At 41.3% G+C, this 23892-nt stretch overlaps 2 protein-coding genes across 2 annotated transcripts in view; one reads left to right on the top strand and one right to left on the bottom strand.

The window, feature by feature from the left end:
* Positions 1-14978, bottom strand: part of wdfy4 (WDFY family member 4) — a 41447-nt gene extending 26469 nt beyond the window's left edge. Inside the window, exons 1-23 of the mRNA XM_022205852.2 lie at positions 14752-14978; positions 13187-13432; positions 10231-10342; positions 9324-9448; positions 8864-8992; positions 8514-8703; positions 7768-7957; positions 7263-7423; positions 5867-6099; positions 5637-5776; positions 5231-5361; positions 4838-4939; positions 4552-4742; positions 2919-3631; positions 2671-2764; positions 2355-2569; positions 2132-2217; positions 1775-1985; positions 1584-1660; positions 1278-1496; positions 926-1104; positions 622-853; positions 30-181 (exon numbers count right to left, since the gene is read on the bottom strand). Of these exons, the coding sequence (XP_022061544.2) occupies positions 30-181; positions 622-853; positions 926-1104; positions 1278-1496; positions 1584-1660; positions 1775-1985; positions 2132-2217; positions 2355-2569; positions 2671-2764; positions 2919-3631; positions 4552-4742; positions 4838-4939; positions 5231-5361; positions 5637-5776; positions 5867-6099; positions 7263-7423; positions 7768-7957; positions 8514-8703; positions 8864-8992; positions 9324-9448; positions 10231-10342; positions 13187-13432; positions 14752-14766 (4143 nt within the window). The 5' untranslated portion in view covers positions 14767-14978. The remainder of the gene's footprint in view (positions 1-29; positions 182-621; positions 854-925; positions 1105-1277; positions 1497-1583; positions 1661-1774; positions 1986-2131; positions 2218-2354; positions 2570-2670; positions 2765-2918; positions 3632-4551; positions 4743-4837; positions 4940-5230; positions 5362-5636; positions 5777-5866; positions 6100-7262; positions 7424-7767; positions 7958-8513; positions 8704-8863; positions 8993-9323; positions 9449-10230; positions 10343-13186; positions 13433-14751) is intronic.
* A 1936-nt stretch (positions 14979-16914) lies between these two features.
* On the top strand, positions 16915-23788 carry si:ch211-223a10.1 (putative ZDHHC-type palmitoyltransferase 6). The gene is made up of 10 exons (XM_022205854.2): positions 16915-17222; positions 17824-17959; positions 18079-18189; positions 18270-18402; positions 20331-20509; positions 20681-20754; positions 20936-21098; positions 21202-21284; positions 21852-22042; positions 22204-23788. The coding sequence occupies exons 1-10, from the start codon at positions 17108-17110 to the stop codon at positions 22690-22692; spliced, it is 1674 nt and encodes a 557-aa protein (XP_022061546.2). The 5' UTR covers positions 16915-17107; the 3' UTR covers positions 22693-23788.
* The last annotated feature ends 104 nt before the right edge of the window (positions 23789-23892 follow it).

Here is a 23892-nt window from a genome sequence, read left to right as displayed (position 1 = left end):
GGTTAAATAAGGACTCACCTTGCCCTTACCTCTTTAGCAATTAGTCTACAATCCACCTCGTTGTAATCCTCTCGGATCTGCACAACAGTTGTTAATTCAGAAATTGCTGGGTTGATGCCAAATGAGATCCTCTCTTCAGGAACCAGCCTGAGGGGAAGCAACTCAGCATCTGGATCATGGCCTGGATACAAGCAGAGAGGTGAAGCAGGCAAAGAAGAACTACAAAGAGTGAGGCTTGATGCACTTGATGTATCATCACAATTACCACCACATATTAAGACAAAAACATTATTATCGTATGCTGCATAAGGTATGCTGTATTTGTTCTGCAAGAGCATTAAAGTTGCTCCTTTATCAAATCATCTGTTCTGCATGAAGAATTTGTGCATACATGGAGTGAGTTTCCTGGAAACAAATTGTCCTGCGTGCCACTACATGAGAAAAGATGAATAAAAAAACAGACTAAGAAATAAATTACTCTACTATATTAGTCAAAAACCACAAGATACAAAATTTACAAAATCAGACTGCATCTGAAAACCACATCCTGAGAGACTAAAAAAAAAGCAAACAGAGGAAATACTTTAGAAATCTTGAGCTACGCAAGACCTTGCGGCTCACCTGTGTTGCGTAAAGCCAGGAAGTTGCCCAGGTATGCAGTGCCCTGTGTGTATACAGCGCTAACAGCCTCAGGGCTCAAAGCCTCTTCAAAAAGGTAAGAAGGACCCACTCGCCACACTAGAGCAGCATGTTCCTTCCAGGGAGCTGGCGTCCCTATCAGTCCATACACATCGATCACAGCTGTGGGGTCCATGGAGATATGTTGACCAGGAAATGGCTGAATATACTTCATCTGGAAGAAAACGGAGATGCTATGATAGGTGAATTTAATAAGCAACTCTACGTCTCTCTCCTCTTATCATACCTTTCCTGTCCCCACTGCTTTGCCGTTGAAGTAGGCTGAGGTCAGACAGCTCTTCTTCACGTCTTTGGCCATGACTACAGCCAGATGGTGCCACTGACCGGGAACCAGCATGCTGGAGCAGCGGAACCTCAGTGATGTAGTCAAAGAGGTTGGAGTGCAAACTTCTGGCTCCATCATATCTGTTAAAGTAGACACAGAGAAAAATAACTGCTATTGTGCAGTCCTACTTTAGACTGACAAGTAACAGCTGACAGTTCTGAAAGCTATGCAAATTCTTTCAATTTGTCATTTGAAATGTCCCATAAAGTTCACTAAGGTTCACCAATATTGACTGAACTTTTATTACACTAACCTAGATATGTAAATGCTTCCTCCTCGGTTGAGATGACCAGACAGCCATCGTAGGCTGAGAAGGAGATTGACAAACAAATGTACTGTTGTTCAGTCCGGGACATGTGGCGAACCACCGTCAGCAGGCGGATTGGGTGAGAATCACAGGCTGAACTGAATCTGTTGATCTGGAACCAGCAGGCAAACGAGAGACCAGCTGTAGGTGGAAAACCCCGACAGTCTAAACCATGAGAGGAGAATAATTAGACATTTTGTTCAGATGTATTCACAAATTTGTGGATAATTAATGCTTGGATTCATCACTTACCTCTACCAATTCCACCTGTTGAGATTGAATCTGCAGTCACGCCTTTCACTGTTGCCAGGGAGGGCAGGAAAAGACAGCTACAAAGCCAGAAATAGTAAATTAATTCCGTTTTGGGCATTTTCTGGCTACTAATAAGACAAACCTCACTGAATTAAGTACTATACAGAAGCTCTGAACAAACAAGGACCAACCCATATCCACTCTCAGTCATGTCAAACTCTACAAAGGCTGGCGAGGAGGAAACTCTGTGTGGTCTAAAGGAACGAGGTGCCGTCATGGACACTAAACTGATGATCTGGTGGACAGGAACTGCAGAACCGCAAGAGGTCGTTGACTGTAACAAGCTGAAGGTTCGCTGTAGTCTCTTCACTGAAGATCCACCATCTGCCTCTGTAGTGACACCTAGTTTAGATGAAACAACCAAAATCCAACATGTGACCTTCTTTGTTTAGTTCAAACTTCAAGAGGGCTGAATTTAATACTCAGCAGGAAAAGCAGACACAAAACAAAGGAAAGATTAAGTGAGAATGATAAAAACAAATAGGTACCATTTGGAAAGGGTGTTCTGGCTTGCACTGGCATGGCTGTTTTGTCCACCAAGCACATGAGAGGGTCTCCTAAACACAAGAACTTTCTGAGGAGGAAAAAGTAACAAATGTCAAATGCAGAAAATTGTAGTACAAATATTGAAAAAAGAAAAAAAAAATCTAAAAAGCCTCTCCATTTTCAGTACAATAAAGACATACATGAGTGTAAGCCTCAAAGTCTGACCTGAAGTCCGAATGTGTGATGCCCTGAGAGGAAAGCTTCTCCAAGATCCGTGTAACAGGTAGATGTAACGGGTGGTTTGGAATGAGCAGCATTCTTTGACAGTGGGTGAGGAGTGTGGAGACCAGCCCTCCCTCGCACACTATCTGGCGGTTTCGCTCAGATTTGACCATGGCCTGGACGTGGTGTGCCACTGAGAATTGGACCTCCATAGAGAGCTGGGAAAGAGGAAAAACAATTTGTCCCATACTGAGGCCTTTTCATGTATCACATAGCATGCAACATTAGGGACTGTAGCATGGTGGGTTTAGATAAGTACCTCAGGGTCCTCAGGAGTAAATACTGATGGAAGCAGAGTCATAATAACTCGGACTGCTCCTGGATGAAGAATAATCTGATCGTAGGTGAATTTACTATCAAAATACAAAACAAAGAACAATATGAGCAGAATCACAAATAGATCCACTTCAGTCCATTCATCATGACAATTCAGATTCAACTGTAGAAGTTTCATTATATAGAAATTCACAGGAATTCAACCACTTCCAAATGGTTAAAGTTTCCCACCTGTACTGAGACTCAGGTGTGAGACTAGTGGGTGTTGTGCTTCTGAAACTGGCCTGTTTGTCCTCCATGGACTGTGGGCCTGATCCCGAGTGGACATTAGGAGATCCTTGATCACTTGTTGGTCCATTTAGTTTCTCTTTATCTCCATCATGCTCGTCCTCAGTCTCTAATTCCAAATTCAACTCCTGAGGTGCATAAGTTCCTGTGGCAAACTGGTCAAGGTAGGAGAGCAGACTTATACACGTCCGAAGAGTGACAGGCAGATGGAGTTGTGCTGTGTTGGAGGGAGATTTGGGAGCTTCTGCTAACTCGACAAACTCGTGGAAGCTCTTTCCAGGAGACTGAGGAGGCTGGCTGCTCTCTGCAGCCTTCGGACAGGAGCATTTCTCTCCATCCCACCTTTCCTTTTCAAGGCTTTCAGTGTGGAAGCAGCCCAGCTGCAGTAGAGCATCTGCCAGCCTTTCGTAAAAGCCACCAGTCTCAAAATGGTGAGCATTTACTGTGTGAAGATGCACAGCCAAAGCCAAGATGTGCAGAGTGAGTAGAAGTAGATCCAGCAGCGGTTGATGCCCCACAGATTTCCACACTTCTCCCCGTGGAGGGTCGGACAGGGCTCCCTCCATATCTATCACCAGAGACAGCAGACCGGTGAAGCCTCCTGCCCTCCTGAAGGCGTCCCAGCTGTTGGGGCTCTCCAGCACCCTCAGCACAGACTGAAACACAGAAAAGTGGAGTGAGAAAGTGAGAATGTGATCTCACCAAGCACACTTCAACCTAATACTACATGTGACAAAGCAGATTCTGCACTTCTACATCTATATTTTGATAGACACTAAGCTTTGCTCAGAGCTTGTCTTTTAAAAGATCTTCCTGGTCAATTAAAATGGTGTCATGAAAAATAGATGAAACATATAGATAAATCATAAATCATTTCTAGTAACTAGTTTTTGGAGGTGAACAAAATCTCATTAGCTTTATTCAATTTAGAGAGCTAATCCATCAGGTAGGTAATGTGTGAGACAGAACGCAGGGGGAAATGTGATTAGCTGAAACTGGAGTAATCACAATGGCTCTCAACACTTGCCAACCCAGGTCGTACCCAATCTGATTGCCACCTGCTATAACCACGTTAGCACCAAGAACACACACACACACAAGATCCCACATGTGTGCACAAACAAGCACAAGTGTACACACTCACACACATTCAGTGCACACAATATCAGCAAGTAAGTGCTCTTCTTGCTGCCATCTATAAAAATGGACACATACAGTAGGTGTGTAACTTAGTTAGGCTTAATCAGATCTGTGTCCCATTCACTGATCTGATAGAGGTGGTAATCTTCACAGAGCCACAGCACAAGGCTGCCGGCCTAATCAAATCGGTCCAGAGTTAACAGCTAAACCAGTTTTAGCAAATCAATCTGCATTTGTCTGTAATGCAATCAGAGTCCCACATGCTAAGAAAATAAATTCACCAGCTTATTATGTTTTAAGTGCGTTACAATTTGTTATGATTCGATGGAGAGTGAGACTACATTCACAGTTCAGCTGAGATCAACACATATTTGAGTGTTTCTGGGTGTGTGGGTCCTGTTTTATGTGACTGTGGGTGCATGTACAGTGTAGCTACCTGCAAAAGGTCCTGCTTTAACCGGAGTTCCTGCTGTGTAGAGGAGCAGAGGGCTCCAATGGCTGTGCTCATGAATTCCTCTGGGTTTATCTCAGCTAGCTGCTCCAGAATGCTCAGAGTGGGACCTCGATACTGATCCTCATCCAAGAAGATCTTTATGTAGGGAACCATGCCGAGGTCTCGCACTGAAACTGGACCACATATGCAACAATTAATCATACAATAATATCATATAGGAGGAAGGAAATGATTACAGATGAGACCGAAAAGAAGAGACTGCATGTACCTGTGTTTTTAATGGAACGTAAAGTAAGGGTGGACACAACTTGAAGCATGCAGGTGGTGAGTAGTTTCTCTTTGTCCACCACACTTGGCAGCTGCTGAGGATCTAAAGAGCACAAGAATTTCAGAAGCAAATTATCGAGTGCACATTCAGCACAAAGATGTTTCCGTGTTAAATTCAGTCGCTGCAGGGCCAAGTGCAAAGGTTCATGTCAGTTTTATTTCACAAAGGCTTACTTTGTAAGCTCAAGTACTGAATCATGACCTAATGTGTTGCTCAATGCCAAGTTTGCTGTAATGATGTGTGTGATGTCAAACAGTGACTCTGTCTGCAGTTAGTAGATGTGCTGTACAACTATGATACATCAGAAGTTGAGGAAGTCAGGCTGATTCATACCTATTTTAGGAGAAGACACAACTCCAGCTTTCCTCAGAATCTTTGCTCTCCTGCGTAGTTCACCAAGCAGCAGCTCCAGCAGATTCCACTCACTTAGCACCTCAGTCAGCATGCCACTGTGCACAGTCATCCTACAGAGAGATAGATTTTATTTACATGAAGGAAACAATGCAGTTACCACCTATGGTAACTTAAATTGACAAGCTTAATCTTGCTTCACCTGCCTGTCATATTTATGTAATCAGAAATAACCAGACAAAACTGCTGCAGAAGACAATGTTTTGGGCTTTTTCTAGAGTAGAAAATCTCTGGTTTTAATTAAAGAATAAAGCTACACTAAAATATTATCAGTAGGAGCAGCCTGAACAATTCAGAGAAACACTATTATCAAAGTAGCATTGCTAACCTGTGAAAACATTTGAGCGCCACCACTCCAAATTCTGTCCCTGCCACTCCACCAGCCAACGACCCTGCCCAGCTCTGCTTCAGCACACCCAGCAGTGCCCGCAAGGTCTCATGGGGGATGTAGTTCAGCTTAAAGACCACCTTTAGGAAAATTAAATATTTAATCAGACCTTAAATTCATGCAGTATTAAAGGAAAGGCTTGCACTAGCTCTTAACATTAGGAATCATACCATCTCTAGCAGTGAAAAGAACAGCTTTTGGACAGGTGCTGGTTTTTGCCACACACAGGCAGCCAGCTGGGCCATCGACTGGACAGTCCACTCCAAGAGGAAGAAATTGGCTGGGTCCCTCTCCCATATTGACTGTAGGGTTCGAAGAAGCTGACAGCAGAGCAGAGAATCCTGGGAACGCAGCAGGGAGGCCTGCAGCAGGTGGAAGGCAGGCAGGTTCTTTATTGCTAAACCTGAAAATACAAGTAGGAAAACTACTGTCAATAAATGAAACTTTTTAAATAACCTTTCAGCTCTTTAAAATTAATCATGTTGAAAATGCTGTAGAGACTGGGAGGCAATATATTGTTGTACAATGACGTACAAGACTGCAAGACAATATCAGCTTGAGGTCGATTTCGACAAAAGATGAATTTAGAAGTTCATCTGTTTGATTTTGCTCTGGCAAGGTGAAACAGTCAATATTATTGAAAAATGAACAAATTACAAGCAAGCTTTAACACAAAGCACATGCAGAATCTCATGAGTCAATTGAGTTATACACGCATAGACAGACTGAAAAACAACCAACACTGCATGCATGAATGCAAAAGTAAAGAAGCGTAATCTGCCTTGATGGAGTTTGTTGAGTGCATTGTCAAATCATTTAGAGAAGGTCTTAGATTTGAGTGCCAAAACACACATGTTTGTTGGGAATAAACATAAAAGCTGGTTAGTAATAGGATTCATATTCACGCTTAATCAAAATTGTATCAGAACCAAATAAGGTCAGCATAAAACAGTCCCCGGTCCCACTGCTGGAAACAGATCTGCTCCTTGATGTGATAGATGGGTGCTGAGTGTGTGTGTCTGTGTGGATGTTTGGATGATTATGTGTGTGTTTATTATGGACCCTCTATTTATGAGAGCTTGATAGAGGTGTGTGTGCGCATCAATGATAGATGACTGGTTGCTGTAGGCCAGTGGTGAATGGATGTGGGGCATCCTAACAGAGTTAAAGGGGGAGCCTCCACTTCATCATCCCAGACATAATCACCTCAGCTTCCTGTTAACCTGAGGGGTGTTGTGCACTGCGGCGGGGTAGCAGAGTGGGGAGTGGGGAGTCAGGGTGTGTGGGAAATCAGGGAGAAGGGGGTGGTGCAGTTTGGGTGGATTATATGAGAGTAAAAGTGCATAGGAGGGATGAACTGCGCGGTCCTTTTGGACACAGGCATTCTCCTCCCTGAGTTTATCTTTGCTGAGCCATGCAAGTGCTAATAATTAGATGGTCGGGAGTGTGCATTACGAAGGGATGGTTCAGAGATTATCCTCATGGTACAATCAGCTGTTAAGACATAATTAGGGAGAGGTGTCCAGAGAATAGCAATGCAGAACTTATTGTGAAGACTTGACCTACCTTTGGTGAGAGGTGGGTCAAACTTAAAGCCAGGAGGTTGGGGGTTGGTGACACAAAGAGCCACTTTCAGCTCAGTTTTTCCAAGTAGAGTGAACGATGCAACGAGAGCAAGCAACTCCTCCACAGGCTGAAACTGATCCTCAGACACGCCCTCCTCACAGCTTTGTGTAATGATAAAATATGAAAAAGTTAATTATATGAATAGCAAACATCAATAAAGCTTCCTCTGTGCGGACTTTATACGCAGGCAAATCAGATTTCTTAGAATGCTTGTACTCTTTGAAGGTGCTGTATGCCATGAAATTGAATTAATTTCCAAGAATGTGTATTGACTCTTTGTCTTAAAACCAAGAGCACCAGACCAATACCAAGAAGGCAAAAATTTAATTTATCTGATTGCTTGTTATTTCTGTAGACAAGTATGCCCCCTCTTAACACACTCTTTGAGTCTCATTTACTCCACATCCTGTTTCATTCTTTTTCTCTTCATGACCTATGAACTCACCGTTTCAGGATTTTGTCGAGGGCCTTGTAGCCATTGTTGGTATCAAACTCAATGAAGAGGGCTGGATTGAGGTGATAAGTGTCTCTAATGAAGCTAAATGCAGCCACAGCAACCTCAGCTAGCAGTGATCCTGAGACATCTGTACTGATCTGCAGCAGGTTCTGGATGCAGATCCGCACACAGTTCTTGCCTTAAAAGGAAAAAGTAGAGCTTTGTTCGTAAAGATGTAATCACTGAGCGAAAATCAGTACATCAGCACAATAGCATCTACACACTCAGCATTTCAGTGGTAGAATAATGTCCTTCACCCTTTGGCCTGTCTTTAACCAGGTTTAACAGCCTGTGGTGAATGATGATTCCATAGAAATGAACTGTACAGTCAGGACAGCAATACACAGAAAAGTATTAATAACTTAATGGTGTCCAAAACAATTCCAAGTAAACTTGTGTGCACTGAAACATCTGAGTGAATTATCTGTGCTGATTCAGGTATCATGTGAGACCTGCTTGCAGGATGTGTGGTCATGTCTCTATATAGTTAAGTCATTACTGGAATGAAAATCTGCCTGCACAAATACCTTTCTCAAGTCAGATCTAATTGTTCTGTTTTTTCTGTAGTCAGTTTTTGGATGTATTTAACTTTTCCTTGTGTGCTCAGTCTCACTGATGGAATGGTTTCTAGTGGTAAACAATTCAGTCACTACAAGTTTAACAGAGATGCTGCTATTAGTTTTGAGTCAAATCACCTAACAAGCTTGGGACAGTGTTGCTTGTTGCTACAGCAGAGATCGCTTTAAGGACACGAGAGGCCTGGTGTCTCCAAGAGGCACTGGTCTGATCCCACAGCGACGTGAGGCCAATGATAAGGCACTGCAGTTCCTGAGTCTCCACCAGTCTCTCCACATTGGCTGGTTGCCTGCAGAGCTGAATGAGGACCTAAAAAGAGGAGGAAATAAATATATGTTATATCTAAAATTTAGGAGAGGAGAGAAAAGAACTACCAGACTAAATCCCAAAAGTAAACAAAACAAAAGAAACATCAACTAAATTAAATAAAGGTCATTCCCTTGAAGAAAGGAGTCAAGTTAATAATAACCTGTGTAAGGAGTTCCTGAAAGTCTTCTTCTGCAGCCATGTTTTCCTTTTTAGCTGGAAGGCACACTAACAAGTAGAGGCATTTCACCAAAGCAGCAGGAAGTCCTGGGTTTATACAGGACAATATATCCTGCAAGCACACACACAGGCAACAACAATGTTCAGATATCTAAAAAAAATAAATAAATCTAAGTGAAAGAGTGGAAACATTCTGGAAAACAAATTCCTTGACAATACTTGAAACTGCATTTATAATATTAACGATAACCAATTTTTTTGACATTTGAGATTTTTTGTTTTTATGTATGGTTGTGTTAGGTTTGGTAAATGTTATCATGACCCATAAATAAAGTTGAAAGTATAAAGGTTGGCAATTCAACAAAATGAATGAACTGAAAGTACATTGTAGTAACCTGAAATTGAAAATGTATTTGACCTGAAAACTGTTAATTATAACTCACTGAGCTGTCAGCTGTGATCAGCAAGAGGGACTTTAACAGCAGCCATCCTGAACTTTCTTGAACTTCACAATTTGTGTTGTCATCTGCCCTCTTGAAGAACCGTACAACCTCTTCACGAGCCCCTTCTGTAAATGCAAAACTGATTTAGTGATCCATGACTACAGGGCACTAACAGGGCCTTAAAGTCAGACACAGCAAATCAAAGATAGCAAGACCAACATATTATAGCTGCTTCGCTTCACTGTCTGTCACAGTAATGATTACATCTAAATTTAGTGTATTAACATAACAGTTTATATTCTGCTTCCAGTCACCAAATTTGAACTGCGTTTCTGTCTGTAGAAAATGACAGGATTTTTTTTACTGCACAATGCTTTCTAATAACTTATGACAGCAGTGTGTACCAAGAAGTATATACCAACAATAAAGAAAGAAAAGTTACACTTTTATGAAGTTCTAAACAGCTACTACATGCACCATGTTAGTGGCTTTACTAAAACCCATACCAACGCTGCATCAGAAACCAGAAGTACCTACTTCCCTAAATTACTTTCTTTTTACTGCAAGCAGAAAAATATGTTTCATATAAACAACTAGTGACAGAGGCCCCTCTGTTGAGGGAGCAGGGAAAAGAGATGACAAAAGAAATTTGACAGATTGGCAATGTACAAACAGGAAACAGTAGAAACAGGAGCTACTTATTAGGTATATCTTCAGTCTGTAAACAGATTTCATATGCTTCAGCTTTATAATTTTCAATGAAATCAATTACATTTACAACATGAAAATAATTCACTGGAAAACAACCACAGAACACAGAAAAAGCAGAAGTAGACCTAGCTGGAGGAAAGTCCCTTGGCTTGGAATTAACTGTGTTGTATTTCCTGATATAAGCAGTTGTTATTACCTGCAGGCCTTTCTGTCAGTCTGCTGTGAATATTATCGATGACAGCGTCAGCAGTAAAAGCTGCAAGCCCCTTAATGTCCAAACCTTCAACTCTGCCCCCATCCTCGCAGACCTGGGATCAGAGAAGACAGAGTCCATCATACTAAGACACTGGAGAGCAATAAAAAAAAACGACAAAAAAAAAAACAATTGAGCCATGAAATAAGTGTTCTGCAATTACACTTGCAAATCTGAGTTTTATTGATTTCATCCACCACATATACCTATATCTCATCATAACACAATACAGTTCAACAAAACCAAATACAGCCCCTAAAATTAGTTTACTCAAGTTTTTAAAAGAATTTCAACAAAAACAAAATAACCTTGACTTAAATTTGGATTCACTGCAGACATTTTGTATTAACCCTCTGAAGCCCCAAACAAGTTTGAAAGACATGCTTTCTGTAAAAATATCATTGTTTTACATATAAAGAAAATGAGAAAAGGAAAAAAAGCACACTCAGATATAAGTGTACTCATCTGTGATTTAGACTGGAAAAATTAACCAAATCTAATCTTTGTCAATTGTTATAGTTAATCAAAAACAACTCATTCTACGTGTCTCATTTAGTAAACGGTCATTAAAAAAAATAAAAATTGTGCTATCCTGTGCAACTCTGAAGCCAATAGTAACCAAGCTACAACAGTTTGTATTACAGCAAGAAATTAGGGACTTTCTGGTTGAAATACAGGCTGTGTTTACACAGAGCATACAGGAGATAAATACGGAAACAAATTAAAAATGCAAGTTGTAACATAGTATGTAGAGTCAGCAGTACTGTGGACACATCTGGACTCTTGGGAAAATGTTGTAGATGTTGATTACACCCCCCCACCCCCATTTTGGGAAACAAATATTCAAAGAAATCCAATTTTATTCGCTTTTTTCTGGCTAATAGCATCCTAACTATGTCATACGGGGGTCAGTCAACTCGGCCCCCAGCCAAGTCGGCCCTAGTCTACTCAGCCCCATTATGACAGCAATTACAGGCAGTTTTTGCAGTTGTTGCAGTAAATGATTGCATTGTTATATACTGATGTATGTAATGAACTGATGTACTGAAATGAACCGATGTAATGGTAAATGGTCTCTGTTGTTCATATTATAATTCAAGCCGTCAGTAACATACAAAGTTCTGGCCAATTGGATTGGACTAATTAATAAGCTGGCACCTATTCACTGACAGTCAACACTGGCACTGTGTTTGTGATAAGGGGCTGAGTTTGCATGGGGTCGACTTGGTCGGGGCCGACTTGGCTGTGAACCGTGTCATTCCACACAGTAGACCTTCTGAAGTTTTCTCTTCTAGTTGACTAGTCATGGTTGTAATGTTTCCATACAGGTGCAGGACTTTATATTGCAGCAAAAAATGAGCCCACAGTACATAAAAATGCAACAGGAACAAAAATGCTCAGAAACTGATGGGGGGCTGTTACAAGAGGGAGAGGTTGGAGAACCCAGGCACAGAGATCAGGCTGAGACAGAGCAGGTGTCAAATAACAGGATTTATTTGTACAAATGAATGCTAATAAAATACAAGGGGAAACAGTCTAACAAAAACACCAACCCTCATACAACAGTTTAAACTGAAAAAAACCCAAACCCTAAAACTAAAGAAACTTACAATTCTGAGTTAACCGAAGGGGAAAGACTAAACCAAACTAAATACAAAATCCGCCAGAGAACAAAACTAGCTAAACAGGCAGGCACGGGGAAACAGGAATTTAGCAGGGGGACTATGGCAGGCTGGAGACTGAAGCAGAGCAGGTGAGAATCCAGAAAGAGAACTGAGTCCATGTGGGGGAAAAATGAAGTCCATGCAGAAATGTGAGTCTACAATCCAGCAAAGCGTAACTGAATGAGCTGGGCTTTTACACTGCAAGTGGTGATTGTGAACAGGTGTGCAGAGTGAGCTGATTACTGCAGCTGACGCTCGTTGCAGTAATTAGCAGGGAGCAGAATGCAGGCAGGTGAAACAGAGAGAGAGCGAGATATGAGGGAAAGGTGACAGACAGACAGACAGTGGACCCAAGGGAGAAAGGAGGAAAAAGAGGAAGAAGGGGAAAGGGCAGCGGCCAGAGCAGGATCATAACAGGGTCAGAGAGTTAAACTGATTATGTCTGGTCCTAACCTGGTAATTGAGTGTCAGTGTAAAAGTAATACAACGTGTAATTAATGCCACAAAATGTCACCTTTCATTCACTGGGTTGTATTGTTGCAACTACTATGTCTTCACCTGTAAAGTGTTGGATATGAAGTTTAGGATCTTTGCTTTTACTAATGCACAACACTATAAATAATAGAAGCCAGAGCATACAGTACACTCTTTTCAGTTCCATAAGAGGATATCGCATTTCACTGAGTTTGCTGTTCTTAAGTGAGGGTCTATGTTCTGGTCAAATCTCTGGTCATGAGGCTTTTACATACACCCGCACACACACACACACACATGCACAGACACACACACACAGAGCCACACACAAACCAAAAGTGATTATGTCTGTAGCTCTAAGTCCGGTCCGAGATCAGTGATGGAATTTACAGTGTGCACGGGGGGAAAGATACAAAGTTTCTTGGGAAATGTGACATTGTTAAAGCAAAGTAAATGAGAAATTCTACTTTTCCCAATTAATCAAAGTGCAAGGGTCTCAAGCGCTTTTTGTATTTCATGTGACAGCTCAGTGAGCTGAAACAACAACTGAGAACGTATCCAGTGACCACATTATTTTGAGGAATCTGTTTAACCATTTCAAAGTTGTCTTTTAGTTAGAAGTGTGCCTCTGCTTTACATTATTATTGCATGATCCAGTATGGCTTCTCCAGATGATGTCGCTGTGTATGTTTCATGCTTATAAGTGAAAATGATGAATGGACAATATGAGATGCGCACATTTTTGTTTCAGTGGCTCATACCTGTATGTAGAGAGGCAGGACTTTGACCAGATGTTCCTTTCGCCGCTCCAAAGGAACATGGTCACTTCTGCGGTTGGGGCTCGTGTATGTGTGAATTCCCAACTCCTGCAGCACTTGTGGGAGTTGAGGGTTGCTACAAGAGCCCTCCACTTTCTCTAACTTCAGCTCCACGGAGACAGATAACTCCCCTGAAGCACTCAGTTCTCCAGTTTCCTTATTGATCCTCTCCCCTTTAACAGTCTGGTCCTGGAGGGGAAAACAAGAAATCTTCAGCTCAATCTCCGTCTTTTTTTAGATACCGTGATTCAACATGATCCTCACAATATAATTTAATCACATTTCCTCAGCCTGTTTCACGTAATACATCAGATTAGTCTCACATAACCAGAAGTATTTCCACAGGGCTGGGATAAATTTGTCCCAAACTGAACCTTCTGCCGTTCTTCCCTGAACACAGAGTCTTCATTGAGAAATCACCAGACAAAAGAACAGACCCCTGGCAGTCATGTGCCTGTCTTAATTACTGGTTATCAGCCTCTGTGACCAATTTATAAACTATGGTTGATGTTCAGCTTTTTCAGTTCAATTCAGTTTTATTTGTAGAGCGCGTATTCACAACAAAGGTCATCTCAAGGCGCTTCAGATAGTAAGTTCAAGACCCTAGAATATCATGTTATGGAGCAGGCACTTGGCAACAGATGTCCAACTTTTAATTACAGCCATAATTTGGTATTTGGAAACATAATACCGGTAAATGTCAGCTTCAAGCTTCAAATCAACTCCTTCATGTCCAACTTTTCACACTGATCTTTTAATTTCAAGAGGCCAAATAGTTCAGCTTCCCAATGTAGTGTTCAGTCACCGAAGTAAATTATGCAGCAGTCTGAGAATTCAATATGATCTTATATAAGGCTCACAAACACCAAAATGGCAAATCAGGATCTTTGTACTTCCAAAATCACACTGACGTTACCTTAATAAGGTCCTAAGATGTTGCGAATCACTTAACAGTTCCCCCAGTTTGTAGACTGAGATGTAATTTGTCATCCTGGAGGCCTTGAATGTACATGTTACACTTCCATGTCACACTAAATGACATGTAACTGTATGACTGAAGATTCAATAGAGCACTATTTCCTCATTACCGTGATATTATTTTGGGCACTTTCTATTTCGAGGCACACACTCATGATGAACAATAGGGGGAAATTTTTAGAGCCACACTGATTTACTGATGAGCCGGAGCAGAAAATTTCAGTTGTGATGATAAATAAAGGCAAAGGCGGCTCACATTCCAGAGAAATTCATTAATACTTTGATGTTCTCCCATGCGAGAACGTTCTGTGTGCAGTTCATGTGAGTGAGAGGCTGACAGTAAGTACAAAAACACTTCGTATTGCTCTGTACTTATGAAAGCAACACACGCCTCTTTTGAGTTTTTCAGTCAGACACAGTCAAGTATGCATATGTGATCCACAGTACAGTAACACTTTTTTCTGCCTTCAATATGTGTTTGAAAAGTAAAATCATTCATACAACAGACAGTTAAATCCTGAAACTCCTACCTGTGTGAGAGCCATCTGAGAATCTCCAGGCTCTAAGTGGACGTTGTCATCTCTGTGGTGTTATTCCAACTGAGTGAGTGGTCCGTGTCTGTTCCCATGTCAGGAGGAAGAAACAAGCAGAGGCCTGCTATGGCATGACCAGCGCACAGACCTTTCTGTACAATTACCCGCCCCTTACTAATCTGCACTGAGCAGACTGAACTTTGAGCAAGCAGTGCAACTCATATCAGCTGGTGCAGGTCATGTGCCTCCTGACTTCCTCAGAGAAGCAGAAGTGAGAAACAGTTGTTTAGCTGGTTGGACGGGCCCCTCCCACTGCAGCTCACAGAGTCTCCTTTCTTTTTATAGACCTGACCTGTAAGGCTGTAATGATATGAATCACAGCGACAGGATCTCATGATTCACCACAGAAATCCACAGACACGGACAGCTTGTAATTACAGGTTAATGTGGATAGACTGATTAAGCTTAACAGTGAAACAGCAAGACACAAATGTTGAGTTGTGTTTAAAGGTGTTTAAGCGTATTAAATAAAACATTATGCAGCACAAAAATTATTACAAAGTGCTTCATGATTACTAAAGATGATAAATCAATCGTGTAAATAAAACAAAGCAAGAAAGCCTCAATAGATTAAGAAGAGATTTTAAACACAGAGTTGGATTGACCTCCAAATAGAGACTATATTTTATAATCTATGATGCAGGACAGAATATGAACAGTACAACAAATCTTTAGCATTGACTAGAAATTTCTTAATGGATGACCAGAGAGACTGGAGAGGAATCAGCAGCAATCTGTGTTCCTTAAAATAAATTTAAAAAAAGCTTTGATTTTAATTAATTCCTCGATCTCACAGTAAACCAAAGGAGCAAAGCCAGCAACGTAACAGACTGTGTGCTACATTTTGTAACTAAGGCTCAATCAGTTTACCCTCATTGTGGGATATGAGAATTAACATGGATAAACGGCGCCATCTGGTGAGTATTAATGATGCAGAAATGTGTCGCCAGATACTGAGAGAAAAACACGCCAGAGTTACGAAATCCCACTTTTAAAACCGGATTAATCAGTATTTTTAGTTTGTACAGGGGACACTTTAGGAAGAAGCTCTCGTGTAACACTGACTTTACTCAGCTGGCAGTTTTTCTTCTTTGGCCATTGTCACCAACAAAGCTATTAGTAATAAACTTTGCATTTGTCTAATAGGAAAAGTTGACCACGAACCTGATGTTAGCTCATATCTCTGAAGTCAAATCCAGTTCTATCGCGCATTATAACTCATTTTCAAGCCATTTTCTTCCCTCTGCCGTCCTGCTCACTGTTGCCTGCAGCTGATAGCATCAAGTGCTTTGACAGAGCTTTGGCTAAACACAAGTCGTTACTTGCATTATCCCTCTGAGCTAAAAACAAAACAAAACAAAAAAAAGTCACTTCTCATGTTCAGGCATGATGCAATTTTAAAGTTTTGCTGAGCTGTTGAAAAACCAAAATAGAACACCAAAGAATGAAACCGGATCAGAGAGAAGTGTTTATGAAGAAAGTGAAGTTCCCAGAAATTATTATTACATTTTTTCTGCTCTAAAATGTGACTATGTGATGTTTTTTGTTTTTGTTGTTTGTTTGTTTGACTACATCACGTCTGTTATGTTATTGTTTAGGGCTTGTTTGTTTTTTTTGTTTGTTTTGTTTTTTGAAGAACACAAGGTTGTTTTCTTGTCTGTAAATTCAATTAATGATTAAAATCTTTGTACAGTAATTCATTTTCTGTGGTTTCTATTTTTATATTGGCTTTTTGGTTCTGATTTGTAATTTCAAAACTGTAAAGAAATGATAAGAATTTCAGCAATTTGTTCATTTAAGGCTTATTTAAGTGTTATAGACTGTGATATTAAATAAAAGGAATAATCACAAAAAATGTGCATTCATCCTTGAACTCATTTTATAAACTTTTCACTTATGTGTTTCCTTAACAAAATCTCTTAATATTTTTTAAAATTATCTTTGCAAATAACGTGTGATTAGCTTTCTGCTTTGATCAAAACATTTTGTTCTTTTTTATACAGTTAATTTTCCTCTCTTTGAAAGTGTCGCTGTAATATAGCCACCACGTGTTTTCTTGACGCGCTGATGTCACCGGTCATGTGACCTGCATCCCCCAATGATGTGTCCAGGGCGTGGTCTGCCTCAATCAGTTTAGCACAATGAAAGATCCCTGTTACTTTGCAGCGACAGATGATCTCCCTGCTCACTTTACATTATGATGTTGTAGCTTCCCGAGCAGCTGATTTTGTTTCCTTCTCCGCTTTTCTGTCGGTGGAAACAGTAGAAGATCCGCCCGTGTGCGTCAGTCAGAATGCATCCGATGTGCTCCGGCAGCGGTGGGGACATATTTGACTGTATACAGCGAGGAAATATTGAACAGTGTATACACTTCGTGCAGAATGACCGATCAATCCTCAAGCAGAAAGGTAAGACAGAATAGAAAACAGTGCAAACTCAGAGTCTGGTTTTCTCTTTTATTCATGCATATTTGTTAAACTGGCCTCTTCCTGTTGTGTTTAGCTTCTCCCTGATGGCATTCCCTGATTTTCTCATTAAATCAAGGAACTATTTACAAAGATAGCACGCCTTTATTACAAGTATTATGTGCGTGCATTACCTGTCTTCTGAACTCTCATATCATCAGGCTCATGTTGACATTTCCCAGCGTGCACAGCTCCGATTTTGCACCACGTTATTACATACTTGATCATTCTCCAGCGTCTCCTGATGTGATTTTGTCTCAATGCCAAGGAGAAACTTGACCTCCCTGCAGCTCCTCTGTGACATGGTCTGGCACAGATCCTGTGATGGACAGATGGACAGATCCTGTGACAACACAGCACAAAGTCACATTGTGCTGAAGGAAGCCTAACCCCAACTCCAGAGGGTTGTTTTTTCCCCTTTACAATCAACAGGCTGACAGAGCGTGCATTTGTGTCAGCTTTATATTGTTTGTCACGGAGAGGGCAGATCAGTTTGAAGATCAGCATTCTCAAGCCTGACTGTGATGTGTTTGTGTTCCTGCAGGCTGGGGTGGCTTCACCCCGCTCCACTACGCAGCCCTCCATGGCAACCGCGCCCTTGTCGACCTTTTCCTCAGTACTGGAGCTGATCCGAACCTGACATGTGATGCAGGACAGACAGCCTTTCATTTTGCCTGCAGGTGAGCAGCAGATGTACATTTAGGCTGTCCCTGGATTGTAGAGGTGACGGTATGATGCAAGCACTGTGCTCTTTTCTCTGTACTTGATCCTGCCTAATTACAGTTTGTTCTCCCACCAGGCAAGGGAACATCTTCATCATACACCAAATGATGCAGTATGGAGCTGATTTGCGGCTCATAGACCTGCAGGGAAAAACATCACTGCATCATGCAGTTACTGGAGGAAGCATGTAAGTGAAGGAAACATCACACCACTGACTTTTTTAAAAAAATTTTATTGGTGTTATTAACTGGTAGTTATCTTTCTCAGTGTTGCAGTGCACTATTTGTGGGAGACAGGAATGTTCCGGTTCTCGGACACAGACATGTACAAGGTGACGCCTCTTCATCTGGCTGCATCCACAGGAAACACTGAAGTGGTTCGATATTTGCTCAGAGACCAGGTATGACTTAGTCTTTAACTTCTCGCTCAATCACAAGCTTTAGTTGGCCAGCAGTAATATGCAAGGGTATGATATAATTTTTTTAAAGGTTTTCTTTAAATATTTTGATGATAAATGATGTAAAACAGTAGCTGTTGCTGCTACACAGAATGAGAATCAACCTGCAAAATGTACTGTGACTTTACTGAACTTGTCGTCACCTTTTGCTCATTGCGTTGTGTCTCCAGCCCACACATTTACTGTATTGCTAAGCCTCACTCTCAATAAGCACTCATGTAAAACTGCCAGGAGCAGTCTTCAATAATAAAATAAGATGACTAAATAACTGTACATAATATCACAATACAAATAGCTTACAGCTGAAATACTGAAGTTATTTGGTAAAACGAAGCAGGGCTGAACTGAACTAACCTGGACAAGTTGTTTTTTAGAAACTTGATCCTTTAAGACATAATGTTTGTTTTCTGCTGCATGTATAATAAGGCTTCCTGATGCCTTAATGCTCTAATAAGTCAAAAATAAGTGACACATGTCTTGGTTTAAGATTTTTTTTTGAGTGTTTCTCAGTTACTTGGAAGGTTCTTTATAGAAATGTAAAAGTGGCTTGTAGTCTGTGGTGCTGCTCAATTGTATTTAGTTATATTTTCAGAAATGTATATATTACTATTAGGGTGGATCACTCAAACAGTTGAATCCAGCAGGATCGATTCATGTAACCAGATCCCAGAGTCCCAAATGCTTTATTGAGCATTCAGATTTTGTAATGTTTTCCCCTGAAAACCCTATCCACTCTCTCAAATAGCCCACGCACAGATGCAATCTGCTCTGCTGCTGCTTAAACCTGTTTACACTCAGATATACGTTTGCTTGCACAAATGGCCTGTGCTATCAGACTGCTTCTGTGCACTAGCCAGACTTCTGTTCTCAGATTTGTGCTCGCTCTCTCAGATATTTTAGAAACAGCCCTGTCAAAATTCTCCAATCAACAGAGTGTCAGATGTGACTCTGGCCAATGGCATCATCCCTGCCTCCTTGCAAATGTTCTTCCTTTACTTCTTTCAGTGTCCCTATCAGGCCCTTACTTTTAAACAAAATAGTTCACTCCAGCCATACAGGGCTTATTCTGCTCATTTGTTTTCTTGTAGGTCTTTTGGAGTTAATATTTTTTATTAGTGAAGGTATTTTGTACATAATAGCTATGTATGATCGTAGCCACATGACACATTGACATTGCATTGCATTACTAGAGGAGAAAATTAGGTCACTTAGTTTCTTTGTATTGTTCCTTATGGCTGCTCATGGTTTGAGGGAGTTAAGGCAATCACTTGCCAACATGGATCACCCAAATCAAGGGCCGTGTTTTATTTTACTGGGCTATTGCTTTCTTCACATTTAATTGACAGAGGCATATTTGCAAAGAGGCAGTGACAGTTTCATTGTCAACATCACATCTAGTATCATAATGGTTAGGGAACTTTGACAGGGTTGTTTAACAAAGATTTGAGAACGGGCACAAAAATCTGGGAACAGAGGGTTTGAGAGCACATGAAAGCAGTCGAGGAAATTCACTCAGACTGAAGCACAAGACATTTATGCAAGCAGCAGTATATCTGAGTGCAGACAAACACTTTTGAGGAGGACGGCAGAAGATTTGCACCCCAGCAGGGGGCATTGGAACAGAAGCAGGGCAGGATTGTGAGAGAAAGCATAACAATATCTCATGGTAAAATGAGAGAATTATGCACTTGAGTAAGAGGCCACGCAGGAAAATAGAAATGAATCCATATTAGGACAAATACACATACATGGAAATATAAATAATTAAATTTCAAGATGGTTTATTATGATACAGCGGCCAGAGCAATTTTTAGTGGATGTGCATCATCTTTAAGCAGCCATCCACCCTCAGCCCACTGTTTGTGTTCCAGAGGTGTGCTGTGGATGCAGTTGACCAGCAGGGAGCGACAGCGCTTCACGTCGCAGCAGAGAGGGGCGGAGTGGAGGTGTGCTGGACACTGCTGCAGAGAACCGGGTGCAGGATGCTCCGTCAGAAGAATCACAGCGGCCTCACGCCACTGGATCTCAGCAAACAGGGGAAAGCATTTAGGTGAATCTGCTCTCTTTAGAAATATCTGGAAAAGCACGGACTAGCAGGGTACTGCATGGCACAGTAACACCCCGTAGCGCCTTTAAAATATCCAGCAGGCTTGCCTTGCCAGGTTACATTTTTCTCCTGGGATCATGATGCTGATTAATACTATGCTGTATTTTTCTCCAGACATCAGCAACTCACTAAACTACTGAGTCGGTACATTAATGAGCCAATACACCACAAGCCCAGAGAGTCTCATGGTAAATATCACTGTGCAGTTTTCATTATTAATTTACAATAAACAACAAGGATAATGATTATGTTGATAACAATGGTGATGATAATGATAGATCTGTGACACTGAAATGCTTCATTTGTGTTCTTATGTTGAATGCACTCATATGCATTGGGACATTTGTATACCGTCTTGTTTGTCACCAGTTTTGTACTACTGGACGCTGTTTTTTCCGACTCTGAGTGGAGCTGCCATCCTGCTAATAGCAGCCATGTTGGGAGGCTACGGGGGGCTAACCTGCGGTTTGCTGTTCCCCTGGCTGGCCAGAAGCATTTTCACACAGTACCACCGCATGACCACATATCAAAGGTTTGACCCAAATTGAAGTACATATATAGTTTTTATCACTTTGTTGTATTACTTTACTGTCTGTTTTCTATCCCTGTTAAAACGGTATCTGTTGTCCCTCTAGGTTGCCTAACCCCGTCTACTTGGGAACCCTCCTAGCTGGAATGTTCCATTCCCTGCTCTGCTTCTATGGAAAAATGATGCCTAATATCCTTCAAATCCCTAATAGACTAATATGTCCATAAGGCATACGCCAATTCATGTCTATTGTATTTTCTGGCTTTTTTGCTTGGTTGATTGGTCTGTTGGTTCGTCCAACACTTTGGTTATGAGAAGTATATATCAACTAAATGATTGCTTTGAAAATTAGTACTGAAATTATTTGCTCTTTCAAGATGCTTCCCAAATATAATGGTGACATGGTATGTCATGGTGATCCCAAAGTGATTACTGGATTTACATTAAAGTACATGTGAATAGTCATGGTCCCCACAGGATGAATCCTAATAGTTTTGTTTCCACCCTGGCCCTTTCTCTTCCACCACCAATTCACTGTCTTTGCAATTGACTTTTCATTGAATGAGCACATTGCAATGGTATTTGCAAAGCACTTTTAAACTCCCTGGTGAATGGATGCTTTGCATCTTAGACACTCCACAAGCTTTTCAACTGGCCAATGCTCCTTTAGGTGGGTCCCAGATATACACAGTAAGACAAATGCTCTTTTTTTTTTTTGTATGAAAATTACACAGGCTCATCCTTAACTTTGTGAATGTGTGTGGCCGACCAGTGCTTTGGCTCAGGTGTCACTGGTCCACTTCTCCATACTCCTCGGGTTGTTCTGTAAGGTTCTGACTCAGGACCCTGGGGAACTGGACAGAGCAGATGCAGATCCTCGGTTCTCCTGTATTGCTGACCTGGTGGAGAACAACCAGAGCCCTCACAGGTTCTGTCCGTATTGTGAGGTAAGACATTCACGCTGATTTATGTCACAGCAGCAGTTTATTGTTCATGCCATAGAGAAAGAAATACTTTGAATAAGCATGATGTAAAGTTGAAGATTCGTGCTGGATTACTTCTTCCTAGCATGTTGCTCTTTTTCCCGCTCTGTGTTTGTTTTCCTCAGTTGTTTCAGCCTGACTACACTAAACACTGTAAGCTGTGCGAAGTGTGCATAAAAGACTACGACCATCACTGCCTTTTCCTCAACCGCTGCGTCGGCCGGGGTAACCACCGCCTCTTCCTCCTCTTCATCCTCTCCATGGTGACTGCACACCTTCTTTTCATCGCCACAGCAACGACTTACCTGTACAGCAAGATGTCCGCGGGCAGTTACGGCTTGTCGTCGTGGCTCACATTGCTCGGCGAGGAGTTCTGGGTTGTAGTCATGATGATCATGAATGCACTGACACTCCTCTGGGAGGTGTGGCTTCTGACTGAGCAGTTTGAAGCCATCGCCACGGGAACGACCACCTACTTCAGACAGTGTGAAAGCTCAGCGCGGCAGAGGTCGCTCGGACAACGCTGGGTTTTAGTGCTGTCGTTTCTACTGGAGGGTCGGAGACGGGTGGGCAGTGGACAAACCAGGGAGGACAAACCTGCCATAGACATTTAAGACAGACCTTGTGTGCAGCTGTTTAGAAGACTGATTCATCATTTCTCATTTACAAATATTTATTATTGCTTTAAAGCCTTTGGTGTGCAGTCAATTTTGTGACAATGTCCTCCTTAGATTCAGTATTTCTCTAATGCCATATTACATCTTGTACTTGAAAGTTAAATTTTGTTACATCTTAATATTATATTTTAATATTAAATAGATCATAGAGTCGCCAGCAGACAACGTGGCTTGCAGGATAACTACCACTAAGAGTTTACTAGTTTTTAGAGACCACACTGAATAACAGAACAGTGTTTTAATTCACTTGCTGGTTTACATAGTATTATGTGAAATACTGGATATTTCATAAACTGTTCTGGCACAGAGCATCTCTAATAACATGAGCACCCTCAATTTACCCCGTTTACTTATCTGTATACTTTTTAATGTCAGTTTTATTTTTCCTTTAAATAAAGGTTTGTCATGGTGTAAAACACACTATAGATCAAAGTTTATGTGCTCTTAACATTAGCAAGTCCCGTGATTAGCTTGTGCTAATGGTTAATAGCAGGTGCACTGAAAGACTTTGTTCCTAGCGTTATGTCATTACCTCTCCGACCTGCTCCCAGTCATTTGTGCCATGACACTTCCTCTGCTCTCACTAATGGGACATGCTCTTTTCATGCCTTCAATTACACACACTCATTTCCTATGTGTCCCTTAGGACCATATTTCTAGATTATAGATGATGTTCCCCACACCCCTCACAGGCTGGTGTGTCCGGACTCTGTGAGTGGCTACGTCATGTGATATAATTTAGTGTCTACTGTACTGCCTTTTGTGCACATGGAGTGATTAAGCTGAGAACATGTGAGCCTGTGAGACTGAGTGCTTTTACTGTATTTCTCTGTCCCTGAATCAGTGTTCGTGTATCCAGCTGACTGCCAGTTGTCGATTTTCCTGTGTAATTGATGTGTGCTGATGTATTTCGTCTGTGGTGACACAGTGTCCTTCGATTTCCAAGATGATATCTCATTTGTGCCATAATGTTTTTTATGCTGTAGAAAAATACGTGTAATAAAAGCACATCTGTCATTTATATATAAAACGACACTAATCTTTATGTTTTATGTCGCTGTGTAGTCGAGAGAAACAGGCTTTTAAGAGCATTACAGACTCAATGCTTGTGACCTTCCCTCTTGATTTACATAGGCA

This window comes from Acanthochromis polyacanthus, chromosome 15 (genome assembly GCF_021347895.1).
Source record: "Acanthochromis polyacanthus isolate Apoly-LR-REF ecotype Palm Island chromosome 15, KAUST_Apoly_ChrSc, whole genome shotgun sequence".
NCBI lineage: Eukaryota > Metazoa > Chordata > Actinopteri > Pomacentridae > Acanthochromis > Acanthochromis polyacanthus.
This window is presented reverse-complemented; position numbering and strand designations above follow the sequence as displayed.